This window comes from Rhipicephalus sanguineus, chromosome 7, assembly GCF_013339695.2.
Source record: "Rhipicephalus sanguineus isolate Rsan-2018 chromosome 7, BIME_Rsan_1.4, whole genome shotgun sequence".
Classification (NCBI taxonomy): Eukaryota; Metazoa; Arthropoda; class Arachnida; order Ixodida; family Ixodidae; genus Rhipicephalus; species Rhipicephalus sanguineus.
Genome location: NC_051182.1, coordinates 150370877 through 150387934, shown reverse-complemented (window position 1 = coordinate 150387934; position 17058 = coordinate 150370877). Strand labels below are relative to the sequence as shown.

The 17058-nt window shown below is 46.3% G+C and overlaps 2 protein-coding genes across 2 annotated transcripts in view; one reads left to right on the top strand and one right to left on the bottom strand.

Moving 5' to 3' along the window:
* The window catches only part of LOC119400248 (brain-specific angiogenesis inhibitor 1-associated protein 2-like), a 170539-nt gene extending 153791 nt beyond the window's left edge, over positions 1 to 16748 (bottom strand). The window contains 1 exon segment of the mRNA XM_037667259.2: positions 16225 to 16748. Within this exon segment, the coding sequence (XP_037523187.1) occupies positions 16225 to 16272 (48 nt within the window). The 5' untranslated portion in view covers positions 16273 to 16748.
* Positions 4492 to 8172, top strand: LOC125759378 (uncharacterized). The gene is made up of 2 exons (XM_049418005.1): positions 4492 to 4757; positions 5439 to 8172. Exons 1-2 carry the CDS (start codon positions 4602 to 4604, stop codon positions 8088 to 8090), a joined length of 2808 nt encoding a protein of 935 aa, XP_049273962.1. The 5' UTR covers positions 4492 to 4601; the 3' UTR covers positions 8091 to 8172.
* Positions 16749 to 17058: the final 310 nt, after the last annotated feature.

Here is a 17058-nt window from a genome sequence, read left to right as displayed (position 1 = left end):
TTTGTATCCACCGTTTACCGCTGGCGCTACGCAGCGAGAAATCTTGAAGCGCTTTAAAGCAGCGCTCCTAGATTTTGCTTCAGTGTGAAAACTGCCCTTGAGACGCGCACTAAAAAGTGGCCCATCTCTGTACCCACTCTCGATGTGGAACGCCGGGTAAACAACGCGTCCAACGCCACCGCGTGGCAGGAGACGCGGAGGCGTCACTCCACGCGCCGCTCTTTTCAAGAAAAAAATATATATCTAAGAGCGTTAGGTTGTATCGCGCTGCTCAAACACAAAGAAGTAACAACTATGAGAGTTGTTTGTTCGCGCTTGTCTCGTGTAAACCTGTGCGTTCTTTTGGAGTGTCTTTTCTTGTGCTTGAGCAGCGCGCCGCAAGTGTCGAGCCGTGACCGTTGTTACTTCGCGCTCGTCCTGTGTGTGTTGCTTTCCTGCGTTCTTTTCGCTTGAGCGACGCGCTGCGAGTATCGAGCTGCTTGCCGTTCTTCGCGTGACATTCTAATTTATTGCTATCGCATTCATTGCTTCGCCCTTGCGGCGAAACTGTGACTTTTAGGGGCGAAGCACCTTGACGAAGCGAGTGTGGAGCGGTGGGAGGAGTTTCTGGCCAGCGATAACCTTGATGATCAGATCAGTTTGATCGACAGGGCACGCAGGGCGGCAACTGCCTGTGGCGTCCTGGACTGAGGGCAGCCAGCACTGCTAGATGGTACTTGCGGACCAAGCATCACAAACCCCTTTCTGTTAATAAATGTTTTTCCTTCCTTCCTTAGGGTCTAGACTTGTCCGTTATGTGGTGTCCGTGCTCACGGCACAGCACCGCGTAAAATCCCCTAAAAAAGGTTTAACAATACACTAATATCAATCATAATTGTGACAGAACAATATGAAACACCTAGACGCACAAACCCTTTATACGAGTCGGCGATTTCAGCGTAGTCATTAATGACCTTAGGACCTATCTTTGTTGTCGACGCTCACTGTCCGCTGTCATGGCAGTAAGAAAACTATTGCTATAGTCGAAACATATGTGTGTATGTGAAGAAAAAAAGGTTTACAATAGACGAACAACAATCATAATTGTGACAAAGCAATATAAAACACCTGGAAGCACAAACCCTTTATACTAGTCGGGGACCACAACGTAGACATTATGGACCTTAGGACCTAGCTTCGCCCACTCGTCATCATTCATTTCGTGGAGATGTGTTTCGTTTTTCCTTCTTCTCTTTAGCTATCGCGAATCATAAAAAAATAATAAACGTTTTCTCTATCTCTTACAGTGCAAGCATTTATGGCGAACGATATCTTAAAGATTCTGTGCCAAAGACAAAGCATTCACTCATCGTTTTACAAAAGATGTGGACATTACAAATATTCGTTACGTAATTAATTGCGCAACCATTGACGTCGGTAGAGTAAATTTGAAGTTTGTGTTCTGTAAGGTGCGGCAAGCGCCACTTCTAGCATTTGGCTCCGTTGACAGTAACATGACGGTTCCTGTTATGTAAGGTGCGGCAAGCGCCACTTCTAGCATTTGGCTCTATTGACAGTCTTGCTTCCGCGATTTCGTACGATTTGCTAGAAGGTAGGGACAGCGTATCGCTCTGCCATAGTCAGAGTTGCCAGCTCCGCTTACAATAAGCTGATTTTGGCTTCTTTTTTTTTTTTTCGCGGGTCGCTTGTTTCGTTTTTTGGGCTGATTTGGATTATTCCAGCACATGTAGTTATTTTAGTGATAAACACTTGGTCCCGGATCCTATGAACAACTTGTGTCGGACATACAAGAAATCCACTGTGCGACTGGAGAAGGACACAACGACGTTTTTCAGTGGTTGCCAAGTCATTGCGGCTTCTCCAGCAACGACCTCGCCGATGAAGCGGCCAGGAAAGCACACGCAGAAACAAACCTGGTTTCTGTACCCTTATCAAGGATTGGCGCGGCTCGACATTTTAGTAACCTGGCGCAGAACATGGCACTGCAGATGTGGCAAACATCACAGTTGACATACCACCGATTGCATTCTCTCGACCTATCTCTCCGACTGCGGCTGCTGCCTGGTCTTTCCCGGGAGGAAGATACAGTGTCGTGCCGCCTGCGTCTGGGTGTCACCAACGCCTACTCATCCGACAAAGCCGAGTGTAACGACTGTGCTGCAGCGTTACAGAATATACAGCCTGCAGAATATACAGCGTGCACCTTTTATGTCACTTCCCGCCTTACGCAAACGACAGGTTTCACTTCCGTACTGCTCTTAATCACCTAGACGGAAGCGCTTTCACCGTCGAGAAGGTATTGGGACTATGGGACTGCCTATCACAGTTTCTAAAAGGCAACGAAAGCGCTGCTGCGTTTTCTTAAGGACAGCAAACTGATTCACCGTCTGTGATATCAAACATGAAACTGTTACGTCGGCTGCAACCGTGAATGTTATATCCTCCTCTCTAACTGTGACTTTTTCTTTCGATCTTATTTTCTCTCTCTTTGCGCCCATGGCTTTAAACTGCCATAGGACGCTTCGCGAGGCGTCTCCGTCGGTCGTTATGCGCGGTGGTCTCATCGCAGAGCACAGCTTTGCATGACATGACACCAGCTGTGCACTTTGCGTCCTATGGTTTTAAACTGCCATGGGGCGCTATGCGAGGCGTCTCCGTCGGTCGCTATGTGCGGCAATCTCCATCTCAGAGCGCGTGCTGTGATCGGCGGTTGCTAGGCAACCGCGTGGCGAGTTTGTTACAACACAACTGCCGTCTTTATGGTTTGGCGGTCTCCACCTCCTTGGTCTCCACTGCAGAGCGCGTGCTATGCTCGGCGGTTGCTAAGCAACGACGCGGCGAGTTTTTTTGCACCACTGTTTTTACGTGTCAGATACTGCTCCAAGTGTGTCTTTGTGTTACTAGTTTTCGCAAATAAGCCTCAAAGTCATGGCAAATTTTATTGGTGATCAATCGCCAATAATTCTCTCGACAGGTTACTTTTGTCGGTAACAACAATCTTTTGTTTTATAATTAACGTAGTATTTACACTAGCAGATCAAAGCCATTTGATCTCTAAGTGTAGGCACCACCAGAAAAGAGCATGTTTCCGAGCTCTTTGGTGGGCAAAAGCTGGCTTCACTTTTGCTGGCAAGGCGTTGCGAGAGCTTCCACTCCAGAATTTTGGTGTGCGGCGTGACCACCCTTACTGCGCATGCGTATACCCTCTCCCATAGAGTTTCATACAATACCCTAGAGAGGAAACTGGCGCTGCGATCGTTCAACCACCATGGGAATGATGGGAAGTACAGGCTTCGGATTGGATAGCGTTAGCTAGCGAACTGTCTACGAATCTTTTTCTACAGTTTCAGTTTCGTTCTTCGCGAGGCGTGCGTAGTGGGGTGCGTTTCAAAGCATTCAAGCAGCGCCTTTGTTGTTCAAAGAGGCTAAAGACCGCTAGATATCTTGGTTTCCTGCGACGCTGCAGCGTTACATGTTGTATTTGACAGTTTTAGCAAAGCGTCGTGCACTCACCGCTGCGCACAGATGTAGCGTCCCATGCCAGTGCAGGAAACTCCATAGAGTTCACGTCTTTTGATAAGCGCGTCTTGCCAAAACTCGTTCAAACCGGCTGCAAAACGACGGCGAAGCTAAGTAGACGCACCTTGACGCTCCTCTGACTCGACTTCACAACAAAACGAGAATGCGTTGGAGGCAGACCACTTGGACATACGCACCTGGCATCGCAGCAGATGATACGTTTAGTGTTTCTCACTCAATACGGTACTGTTATTTCCATAAATAGATAATGCGTACTTTCAAGGGAAAAACAAGCGTGTTTCTTTTCAAGTGTTGTACAAAAATAATTCATTATTTGGTGATGCCAAATCTGGAACACAATTGCGGAGCAATGCATACCCTGGTGGTTGAATTTGTCCAGGTTTCAGTTCCATCTCACGGTCACGCAAACTTTTTGCAATAAGTTTTACATACGAAAGAATGAAGCAAGTTTTAATGGGAATTAACTTCATATCCTTTTGTTTTACACTCGGCAAACAAGCGTTGCGAATCTCAAGAACCTAATCCATCCGAAGCAAATCCGAAGCCTGTACTTCCCATCATTCCCATGGTGGTTGAAGCGCGTCTCAGGGAGCCCGCGTAGACACTAGCGCCAGATTCCCCTCTAGGTATTATTGTAAGAAACTCCATGCCCTCTCCACACACCTCCTCTCCACTCCCCTCTTCCCCTCACCCCCTTCCCCCTCTGCGCTTTCTCTCCCCTTCCCCTCTCCCCTACCCCTCTCCAGTTTTCCTCTGAAACGCGGGCTAGACCAACGCCACCTAGACTACTGAAGGCCCCCGCACTCCTCCTTTCCAGCCGTGTGACGTCACCCTACTCTGCCCGAGGAAGCGAGCCGCCGCTCCTCAGGCAATGTTCGGGCGACCTGCGTGAGATGGCGCTAGCTGCAACTTTCCCAGCATTCCTCGCTCTGACTGCCTCGGTGTTGGTGCTGCGTTGCCAAGAGCTCCTCGCTGGCTACGTGTGCCAATTTTCTTCGCGGTTCTTCGTGTGGTGCTAAATATTCTTGTTTTTCGTGCCTGTCTGCTACATATGCGGAAGAATGGGACGTTGCTGTGTGCCAAACTGCAAAGGGAATTACGACACTGGCCCCAAAGTACGACTGTTCGAGTTCCCTCGCGATCCTGAGCGGAGATCACAATGGCAGCGAGCTGTGCGGCGCGGCGACATAGACGTTGCAAAGCTTAAGAATCCATTGGTAAGTGTGTTTTTACGTATGTCACCCAAAAATATTTGGGTACAGGAGATTACTAGAAATGTAACTTTTTGCAAAAATGCGGCTGATAGTAGGACCTGTCAATGTGTGAGGAGGGAGCTTCCTCTGTGCATATTTTCCACGTGGTACCTACGAAATATGAGGGCATTTACCTATTTTACATGCACGCGACTTGCTGTCATGTGGTTGTTTTTTTTTAGAACTCGTTGTTGAGCTAGTTGGAAACTCATCATAGTGTAAGAACTTAGCGCAACTTCTTATTCCCTCGAAAAACACGCTCACATTCACACACATCCACGCAAATGTGGGGTGCGTTTTTCGAGTGGATGCGTGTTTTTCGAGGAAATACGATGTTGCGCTAAGTACCTGCAACATGGGTTGTTTTTTCACTCACTAAAATTGCAAGTGTTAACGTGAGAAAACCTATATCAAACCGGAGTTGTGGCATAATTTTGTTTGGTTGCACGCATCAGCGCAATTTTGTTTACAAAGGATTGTGTTGCTGCACTCTTCCAGGCATGGAATAGGACACCGCGATTTTTAATAGTGACGCCTGAACTGTCCTGTTGTCTTCTTGCCTTTCATTGCTTAGTTTTGCTACATGTGCACAGAGGCACAATTCACATGGAAACAAACTAATTTTGATTTATGTCTTCTGTGCAGGTATGCGAACGTCACTTCAAAGAGGAATCTCTCCGCACGACGACAAAATATACAGATTGCGACGGTCGCACCATTGAAGTCAAGATGAAATTGACGCGACTCACGCACGATGCTGTGCCTACAATTTTTCCGGACAGCCCTGACTACCTGTCGGATACTCACCAATCGAGAGAAGAACCAGGAATGAAGAAAAAACGAAGAGAAGATGAGCAACTTCAGAAAGCTATTGAGGAGTCCGTGCTGGCGCACAAGAAGGAGTTGGAAGAAAACAAGTTGACATGCCTGGACGACATAAATTCTCGCCTGCACCTGCTACAAGAAAAAAAATATTGGTCAGTTGTGAATGCCGACGGCCATGTCATCTTTGCGCACATCGAAGCAACAATTGAAGTTCCGAATCTTATTTCGTCTATAGTCATATCATCGAATATGTCTGTGCGCGTCTTTGTGGGAGGTGCTCGCCTTACGTCAGACGAACGGCTTGACATTCCAGAAGTAGTTCACGACATGCGTGTGCTGGTGCAACTTCTGGACGGCGTACAAGAGTACTGTCGCAGAAGAGAACTTGGAAAAGATGAAAAAGTGAATGGAGTGTTAAAGCTTGTGGTTTCCCTCCTCGAGGATATTTCTAGGGAAGACCTTCTGGATGATGAAAGAGTAGAAGCAGTAATGTTTCTCAGGGAACAGTGCCAGCTCCTGATGAGACGAAGCAAAAGGTATTCAGCTGAACTATTAATTCTTTCAACTGTGTTTTACACTATTTCTCCCCATGGTTACAACTTTTTGCGAAGCAGTGGTAACATCGTATTGCCTCACCCTTCGACAATTAAACGTGTGTGTGCCGCTCATGATGTGAGCCCTTTGAAGGAACAAAATCAAGAAGGGTTCTTACGGTACATGAAAAGAAGGGCCAGCCTACTGCAGTTGCATGAAAGAAATGTCACATTGATGCTTGATGAAATACACTTGCAACAATTCTTTGACTACAAGGCAGGCAGGTTAACAGGAGCTTCTGTTAACAGCATTGAACCAGCGAAAACAGCGCACGTTTTTATGGTTCAGAGTTTATTGTCAGCATATAAAGATGTAGCACACATATTACCAGTGTCTAAAATTACAGCTGAAGAACTACATAAAGTGCTGAGAGAAGTAATAATTATTCTTGAAGATTGTGGCCTTCACGTAGTGGCAGTAATAACAGACAATAACTCAATTAACAGAAAGGTAATGTCACTGTTCGCAGGAAGCAACCATCTAGAAATAGTGTATCCTCATCCAGCGGATCCTCAAAAACCTTTATTTCACATTGTTGACACAGTGCATTTGCTAAAATGCATTCGTAATAACTGGATTAACCAGAAAAATGCTGACAAGTGCCTGTATTATCCTCATTTTGATTGTTATGATGAGGAGAACAAAAGGCTGGAAGGTGCATCGTTCACCACATTAAGAAAACTGCATGAAGCTGAAGAAAATAGTGTTGTGAAAATTGCTTATGGGCTAACTTACAAGGCTCTGAACCCAAGTAACCTAGAGCGACAAAATGTTAAGCTCGCTCTCAAGATATTTAACACCTTCGTGTCGTCGGCTTTGAGAATTCAAGATGAAACTTTGCATTTGGTCCTTGCTGACGGAACAGCAAATTTCATTGATTTAATTGTAAAGTGGTGGAACATCGTGAATGTGAAAACTCCTCATAAAGGCTGCAGGCTAAAAGATGTGTGGCAAGAGCCAGTGCGCAATATCAGCTGCGAGCAGCTGCAATATCTGGACAAGTTTGTTAGCTGGCTTGATTCTTGGAAGGACAGAAACGTGCAAACAGGCGCTCTCACAAAAGAGACCCACACAGCTTTACGGCTAACAACGTATGCCCTGATCGAGGTGTCTAGGTACTGCATGGAGGAACTTAATTTTAGATACGTGCTCCTTGGTAAATTCCAAACTGACTCGCTTGAGGCTCGGTTTGGGAGATACAGGCGACTATGTGGTTCGCACTATAATGTGTCGATAACACAAGTGTTAGAGGCAGAGGCTAAGATCCGCCTACAAAACACATTGATTTTGGCAGACATGCCTGAATCACACAGTCAGAATGAAAATGAGCCTAATGCTGAAGAGACAATTAGGAAGTATGGCATACGCTTGACCAATGCTGAATTAAACAAGCCACGACAGGACATGGCTGCATTGGTCTACATCGCCGGCTACTGTGCCCACGCAGCTCTTAAGCGACAACCATGTGATGACTGCCGTGACATACTGACAGTCGCGGAACGAGAGCTGGAAGAAAGTGACCATGTGCTGATTGACAGCATCAGTCGAGGTGGACTGAAATTTCCACAGCCAGCTGTTATTCATGCAGTGCTCTGCGCGAAGGTTGTTTTCGATCGTGTCACTAGTAAAGAGCATGAGCTTCAGTTTCATGCCGAAAGTAATCATCGATTGACTCTACTTAGTGTTCTTATGTATTTGTTGAATGACAACGAAGAATTTGATGCTTGTGCAGCTGGCCACACTCCAGATTCAGTAATGAAAAATGTTTTGCTGCCAGCGATAAACATCCTGCTCAAGAACTACGCTTCTCTCAAAAATGAAGCGCTGAGCAAAAAGAAATCGAATGGAACGAAAAGAAAGTTAGTTACTTTGAAATGATTTTGTGATTGCATTTCTGTGTGTATGTGTTTGTGTGTGCATGTTCGTGCGTATTCACTCTCGAAATAAAATTTATTTCTTGCTCTGAAACTCTTCTCCGTTTGGTATCACTCTCCAAACTGCTTGGAAATTTCGATAGTGCACATATTAAAGAACAGTGATGACAGAATCCTCCATGCTGTAAGAATTATGTTTGGTAAATTAGTCGAACCCAGGCGACGAGAAATTACAACTCATAAGATATTCCACCCTGTAAACCCAACTACAAAACAACAAAAAAAAAGCTTCCAGGTTTGTTCATTAGATCAAAAGCGTGTCTTGCGTAGCATTCGGTGACAAACACCAGCTGTCATGTCCCGCACACAGGTAACAAAAAAGACAGAAAAATACGAGGACGCAATACAGCTATACGTGCAAATGTACGCATGCGGTCGAAACAAAAGGCACAAAAACGGTGAAATGCCTACGGTGAAATGCCTCAAGATATGAACCAGCCTTGCACTAGCCTCACGATCATCGCATTGACTAATTTAACGCGAATTAAGAAAAAACTGCGTTTATAGCTACAGCGGCCGCAGTCCAGAAACGCCGCGTACGGGCTGAGTGTGGTGACGTCACGGAGGAGTGCGGGGGCCTTCAGTAGTCTAGGTGGCGTTGGCTAGACATGCCGAAATTCTCTCCTGCGCAACACCGCGATGAGCGCCAGCGCATGCGCGTCCCCTCCCCCTCTCTCTCCTCTCCTACGCTGCCCCCCTCTCGCGCGCCTCTCGACCGCGTTCCCCGCTCGCCCTGTGAGAATTAACGGCCAGGCTAGAGGGAAGACAAGACGCGCGTAGCGTTCCTCTTCGCGTTCCACGACGTGAGGTCGGTAGCATGCCAAACAAACGCTAACGGAACGCGGTCGTGCAAGTGCTCCGGCTTCGCATCGCCTCATGATCCCCTTTAGCGGGAAATGGTGTAATTTTTTAAACCTCTTGGTGGTTCTATTAGGGGGGGGGGCGCAAAGTCTGCCCCGTACATTGACAGGGCGGGGGCGCTACGATGAACCTTCGCCCCCCCTGCGCACGCCTACCGTGGAGCCTACACTTTTTCGTAGGTTGTAACCGAGTATAGCTTATACCAGCTCCGCTGTAAAATGTACTCTACCATGGGACAGCTATCACTAAAATAGCAACTAAGGGGTGTTTAAAGAAATGGTAAACGATTTATAGTGGGTTTAGATTGGCCCTTCTTTCTAGCACAATGTGCCTCATGATCGTATCCTGGTTCCGGCACGTAAAACCAAATAGTTCATTTATTTTTTAACAGAGCCCTCCTTTCCCTTCCCCATGCGCGGGTTAAATCTCGGGCAATGAAATGTTCTGTCGTTTTACTTTTGGTTTCTCCCTCTTTTTTTACGATTAATCCATGTTCCGTGATGTTTTCAGGTCTGGGCTAAACACCTGACACGGCTTAGAGTAATAAACTGTACGTGTTTATTTAGACAAGGCAGGAAAAAGTGACAGCAGCAGCAATCGCTGGCAGCTGCAGACCATCATTCCTAACATTTATCTAAGAAAAAAAAATGAAAAGGATGGATGAAAGAAAGTGAGAAAATGAGAGATAAAAAGAGGGATAAAAAACGCATGTAAGGCAAGTACAGAATATCGTCGGTTTCACACGAGCGCAAGCCGCTTGTGTCTCTGCGCGCGACAACCTGCTTGTGGGGTAAGGGGAGTGGTAAGGGGGAGATAGGGTGGTGATATTTTCGTTATTTCATCTTTCTGTCTCCCAACGAAGTAACTTCATATCCGTGTTTCAGAAAGCACACCTCGAAGTGATGCCTCGAGAGCGTGAGTCAGGGGTGTGGCGCAACGCTGTTTCTTCGAAAGGGAACGCCCGCCTGCCCGTTACGACACTCGGTTATCTCAGAACGCTTTAGTTTCGACAGTTTAAACGGACGTTAAGGGGATGCATCGGTCGTCGATAAATCACCATTAATCACTCTACAATCTCTAATTACCCCTAATTATTCCATTAGCAAGAGCAAACTTGGAGGCTTTTAAGAAGGAAACGTGGTTTGCAAATAGCAAGAACAACGCAGAAGAGATTGGCTGGTGTGGACGCCTCCTCGAAACGGCCAGACTGGCTAGCTGTGAAGTTCCACGTTTATGACGCCATGTGCTCGGATATCTTTAATTAAGTGTCGGCACAAAAATGAACCGATACGTTCGAAAGGAACGAAAGACTGAAACTTAGTAAGGGTCGAAAACATTTACTACTTTGTCTTCTTGTCTACACAATCACTACAGCTCACAGTATACCGGATGACGTCACCAATGAGTTGTGCACTCATTTATAAAAGCTCATAAAGTTGCATCCTAAGCTTGCGGCGTATCTAACGGCTACTTAGTGCTCCGAAATAGTTTTTGGAGGCCGCTAATAATTATAATTGTTGGGGGTTTACGTGCCAAAACCACCATGGGACGCCGTACTGGGGGAGTCCGGATTAAGTTTCGACCACCTGGAATGTCTTTAACGTACAGCTAAATCTATACAAGTACACGGGTGCCCTTTGCATTTCGCCCCATCTAAATGCGGCCGCCGTGGCAGGGAATCGAACCCGCACCCTCGAGCTCAGCAACGCGACACCCCACGTACTAAGCTATCACGGCTGGTTTCCGGAGGCCGCTGGCAGTCATCTGCCACCTGCCGTTGATCTGTGCAAGATAGTCGTGCTACGTGGTTTCCGTTCACATTTTAAGTAGTTTTTGGGTGGCGAAATGAATACTACGCCTGCAAATAATTGAAACTTTGTCGTCCCTACCTAAGATATTATGTTTTGCTGAGTAGTGGTGTCGGAATGTTTGCTGAAATTTGGCACGAAGTTGAAGTTCTGAAGTGAAAACCAGCGACACTAACATGTGCAGCCTGTGTTTATGTGAAAGTCATCCAACTGAAACACTTCAACGCCGTGAACACCAGTAGGTGTATTGAATAGCATTGTCATTCTCGTAAACGTATGTAGCAAGCAAATGTTACGTTGAATTCTTATTGATGTTAACCGTCTGTGATAATAAATTTTTCTAAACACAATGTATCCCTGAACATTGATATGCCACGCATAATTTATGCTCTGTGCATAGAGTGATTTTTTTTTAAAACAGCATTTATGCAAATGCTCTTTGTGAGAGGCATAAACGATGGCTGTTTGAGGAGATGACATTTTATTTTCTAACGTTGTAACCGAGAATAGGCAGTTTCGCGATTGCGATAGTAGCAGCAAGCGTTCTACACCAAGAAACGTCCGGTCACTTCATTTGTCATTTTGTAACACCGACGCGGAAACCGTGTTTTCATAGGTTGTCTCAGCGTAAAGACAGTCTCTTTTTTACATTTTCGGATAAAAAAGGAGCGAGCATAAAATTCAAGAGTATCTTTCATAATCTTGTGTATAGCTTAGAAGAATATTTATACGAGATGTGTGATATACACAAAGAGAACAGTGTTGAAAGTCTGCGTGCCAAGGCTATTCTTCCCCGCCCATGCTAGTAAGCTACGTCGGTGGACACAACCGGAAGCCGTCCGCAGCGTGTGTTTGTACAAAGACTGAAGCGATATACCATGGCAAAGCACTGTGCTGCCGTCCCTCATAATCACAACACCTGGACAAGTTCGAAATCCGGAAAGCTTAGAACGAGCAGGTGTCATCGTATAATCAAAATTCCAGTTTCCTTTACCTTTGGGAAAACCTCCGATGTGTAACAGGTATGTTTCGATTATTATGTGCAATAAAAAACAAACATTTCTTCGTTTTAGAAATAACGGTAAATGGTGAAATTGTCGTCACCTTTTGCCTGCTACGGCTACTCCTAATTCACTTGAAACATATTACAGACTTAAAAAAAAGAAAGATATTACGTCAGGCGAGCGAAAGTTTCTATCAAAATGCTCTCGTAACAGATTCTCCGAAAGTCTTCACGCAAGAGTCATGGAGGCGTGGCTTATCTATAAAACTTCTATTTTCGTTGGACAGAGGTAGTCGTGCGCATGTCGCCTGAGTTTGTCTGTTGACTATCAACGCCGCCAACAAAAAGAATTGCAGTGGCTTAGGTCGGCTATGCCATTATATACGTAGCGTTAGCAAAGGTTCAACTGATTATTCTTAGCTTTCCAGATTGTCTAGGATTATTAGCCTTCTTCTGTTCATTCTTCGTACGCTGAACCACTAATTGCCAGGCAACTACTTCGGGATCAGATGAGATAAGCTTCTCGGATCTTCTGCGCCGTTGAGCAGCATTTGCGCTCTCCTTCTCCATGGCGTTACCCACCTGCAAACGCCAGTCAGAGGCGCTATCAAGCGGCTCCAGTACATTGTCAGACGGCGACTGCACAGCGAAGGCGAATAGCTGCGCGCGCGCTGGCGCCAATACGTCTGCCAAGGCTACGACGTCACTCCTTTGGAAAGAGCAGACCGGCGGCGGCGGTCGCGCGCGGCGGTGGCGGAGAGCTCGTGAGATGCCGGCTCCGGTGAGCCAGCTGTGTGACATCACTGATCCTCGCGCATGCGCAGCACAGCTCATGACGATCCACGCGAAATCGGCTCCGACTGGGCAAGTGTAGCTAACGCTACAAAATATCTGGGGTTTTACGTGCCAAAACGACGATATGATTATGAGGCAAGCCGTAATGGAGGGCTCCGGTAATCTCGGCCATCTGGTGTTCTTTAACGTGCACTGACATCGCACGGTACACGGGCCTCTACCATTTCGCCTCCACCGAAAGCGACTGACGCGGTCGGGATTCCACCCCGCGACCTTCGGGTCAGCAGTCGAGCATCATAACCACTAGAGCACCAGGCCGGTTCCACGGCCAGGCTATTTGTAATTCCCAAGTTGTCACCGACTCCAAAGAACAAAAAGCAAAGACAGCGGGCTTTCAGAAAAGATCTCTTGTCACCTCGAAGAAGATTCTCGAAGAAACAAATATTTTATGGAAATATTGAGGCATACTTTATCCTGAAAGCAAAATGCGTAACATTAACGTTATTGTGTGTTCAGAATTGTATAATGTGTGATCGTTAGTTTTACGTTATGTGTAATTATTTGTATTTTGAGTGTTTTTCCTGCTTATGTCAAGCCATACAGAACATCTGACATGCGTGTACATGTAAACTTACTTTGCTTACCTGAACTCGCGTTCGAATATTTGTGTGTCATGTGCTGTTGATTGCATCGCGTTCGCACATCTTGTGGTGTACTGTATGACATATTTTGTGCCCTTATACTTTTTTGTCAATGCATATTTCGTTTGGTAAGCGAGAAGGAGCAGTCGGTGCTCCCATAAAAGCACCAACTTCTCCTATTCATCATTCCAATAAAGAAATACCGCGGTTATTGTAGTTAAGTAGTTCTTGTGTAGGTCTTGGTGTAGTTCTAAATCCTGCGCTTAATGCAGCTCCACTAGCATGAAATTAGAGGAAAAGCGTAGCACGAGCAACTCTGCGATCCCCTTGGCGCTTGCCACCGCCTTAACCGCCTCCGATATCGAGCGTTTGCCGAGGCGGTGACTCCCTCTCTTGCGCGGCACGGCTACCAGCCGCATTTTTCGCAAGAATCTCTCGCGATTTTTTGGGGTGAATTATTGCGGTTAAGACTTGATTATTTCTGTGGTTCATATTATTTTAGAGCTTGTTAGTTTATTTTGCACTGGGTTTGGAGCATTCTTAGACTTGTTTTAGCACTGTATATCCTATTCCCTATAGTCTGTATCTAACACTGCGTGAACATGCGACATGAGGCAGTGAATGGACTACAAGCCGGGCCCCTATAATGCTGCGCACTTTTAAAAAAAGCGGCACAGCATTAAGTGAATGGCATTTCATTGACAGCGATGCACAATCTGAGGCTGCTATGCGGTTTCATCTGGAGACAGACAGACAGATAACGAACTTTTGAGTTGATCGTTTTTTTTCTTCTTTCTTTTGATATTTTTTGCGTGGCCATACGCCGCATAGCGCGCACCTGTTTTTCGTCGTGCCATTTATAAACGCATCGTACAGATGCGGCAATTGTATTCTCGCAAAGAGGCATCGCACGTTGCGGCGTTCGGCGCAGCTAGTTAGAAGAGACAGTTGCGTAGCTTAAAGGAGTACTGTCACCAATTTTGAGGCTGACTTTACTCCGTCATACAAATCTCCTGTATACATAGACGGCTCTGAGCATGCGTGAAGCGCAGTAAAATCTGATAAGATACTTTATTTTGACAATAAAGACAATTTACTCATGGCGCACCTACTGACGTTGACACTAGCATGACGTCATGCTACACTACCAATGGTGGCTTCGCACCGGTACGGCCAGTTGTGATGACGTCAAGTACCAAAACGTACAGTATCACCCCTTGCGTGTCACCAAAAAAATAAATAAATAAAAAACGCCAGGCCTGCGCGGAAAGCGCAGCACAGTCACAGCGAAAGCTCGAAGAGTGGCATTTCTAGAGCCCGTTATAAACTCTTGTGGTTACTAATACAAGTACACTAGCAACGTACCCACTACGCCACAGGTTGGGAAGCACCCACCACGACATTACTCGTCATTCTGCGGAGAAGAGAGGTACCATCTGTAAGTCATGAGCAGTTTCTTGATGCGACGGCTGATGACGATGAAGAATTACGACTTTACGCCTTGTAATGGGTTGGAAGCTTTAAAGGACCCACTGGTTACTTAATTCGCATTGTGTGACGCCCACTCGTTATGTCACTCTCCCACCACGCTTTATAACATAAGCTAACGTGAGAAAGGGATAGAGAAAGGGAATTAAATTTATGATACCCTGAGGAAATGGATCATGGGAGGCTTATGGGCTTCCTTGGCAACCAATAGAAGTGCGCTTGCGAGGAACCCACTACGCTATAAATCATCATAATTTTTGTCAAGTAGGGAAGCAGCCACTTTCGTCATTCTGCGGAGAACCCTGGTACTTGCTAAACACATGTAAGGCATTATGTGCACTTTGTTGATGCTGTGGGTAAAAATGGCCGCCCGTCCATCACCAACGGAGTCGAGCAGCAGAGCAGCCGCGGTAACGTCACGATATCTTTCGCGAGCACGTGACGAGAAGCTCACACCGTTTCGTGACGTCAGGGTACAGCAGGAACCAAAACTGGCTTTCAAAAACACGTTGCAATTAATTTTACAAGGTGCACTCACGCTTACCGGTACATTTTCTAGTTTGACCACTGAACAGCAGCGCAAGAAACACAGACGATGCATGTAAAGCCAATACAAGCGAGACAAAGCTACACATTTCAACACGTGCCACATGAGTTTCTATCCACTCAACAATGTGCAGTCGACCATCAAAAACATGTTGTTGTTTTTTCATATTTTCTGTGATACTAACCAGCATAAAATTTTAACAAGGTATCAACACACTTTCCTTTCCGCCACTCGACACGCGCACCAGCTCCATTGCACATCGCAGTGGAATGAATAGTTAAACGAATAGTGCTTAACTATTACGTTTTCTAGGCTCTTGAGGACTTGGTCTTTCACTTGGCGCAAAAAAAAATTAAAATAAGACAGCTTCGCAATAGTGGGACCAAGCCTGAAGGAAGAGAGCACCCGGGTGGCCTTTCTTGTTTCTCGCTTCTCGTTTATTTCGATTTCTTTCTTCGTTTCTTTCTCTTTCTGTCTTTTATATCTCTTTTCTGTGTCTGTTTCTTTCTATCTCTTCTTCGTGCATGTTTTTTTCTCTCTCTGTCGATTCATGTCTGTATTTCCTTTATTTCTCTGTATTTTCTCTTTCTTTCTATCGCTTTCTCTCTCTCTCTATTTTCTCATTTCTATTTCTTTCTATATTTTTCTTTCTCCCTTACTCTTTCACCTGTTTCACGTGCACCACTTCGCCTAGTAGAGTTTTCGTTTAATGCTTGCACCCGTTGTACTGGTAGTGGGGCTTGCCCAGTTCCTGGGGCGAATACCCACCTGAGGAATTTCGCACGACGGAGCACAAGTTACCGATACCTGAAATAGCTTCGCTGTTAAAAAACCGAAAATTTCCGCGACAGTACTTTCTTTAGCGTCAGCCGAAACTGATCGCGATTCAGTCTGACGTCACACCGACTCTTAAACTTAAAAGAAAAAAGGCTCACCTTGTAAGCTCCATCAACGAGCCGCACCATTTCCTCGTACTCCGCCATACTTTCGTTAACTCTCTCTTCTCGTGAGGCGTGAAATAAAATCCTCCGGTAAATAATCCCCCGCGCACACCAACAACAACACCTCACACACCAATAAAAAAACACCCTCGTCAGCACGGCGATGCGGGAAACACTGATATCATACGCAGCGTTGGCACGCCGTTTGAGCAGTCTGCATCATGTCGACGCTTGAGGCAGTTCCCCAACGCGCTAGAAGAAACACACTTGTACTTTGTACACGTTGTACAAAACACGTTGTACGAAAAACACGTTGTAAGAAAGGGACAGGTAATCCGTTCGACACCGACGACACGCGCTAGACACAACGTGCGCGCGCTACACCGCGCCGGCGCTGCGTTAAGATCTTTCCGACGCAAATAACGCCCCGAACTCGAAGCTCGTTCCACGATGAAGAGCACGCACACGCTGCCGTCGGAAACAACCGGTGCCGTCAAGCGCTGGGTAGGCGCTGGCCCGAGATCGCATACCGATGGAGAGGGGCGCGCGGGGCGCGTCTCAACTCAACCGTCCAATGGCAAAGCGATGCCGTTACGTCACTTCCGGGAGCGCCGGCGCAGCACGATGCACGTTCGCGTCGTCTGCTCGCAGATTGACTCTCGCCCCATCTGCCCGAATGCGCGTGCAAAGCGCGCGTCGTCTGCTATCGCGCATCACTAGCGTCGTCGGTTCTTCATGAAAATAACTATATAGTCGGTTACAATTGTAAACTCAGCCTAAAGAACCGCGGCGCGCCTGCCCTTCATGCCTAAGAGACAGTCATGCTTG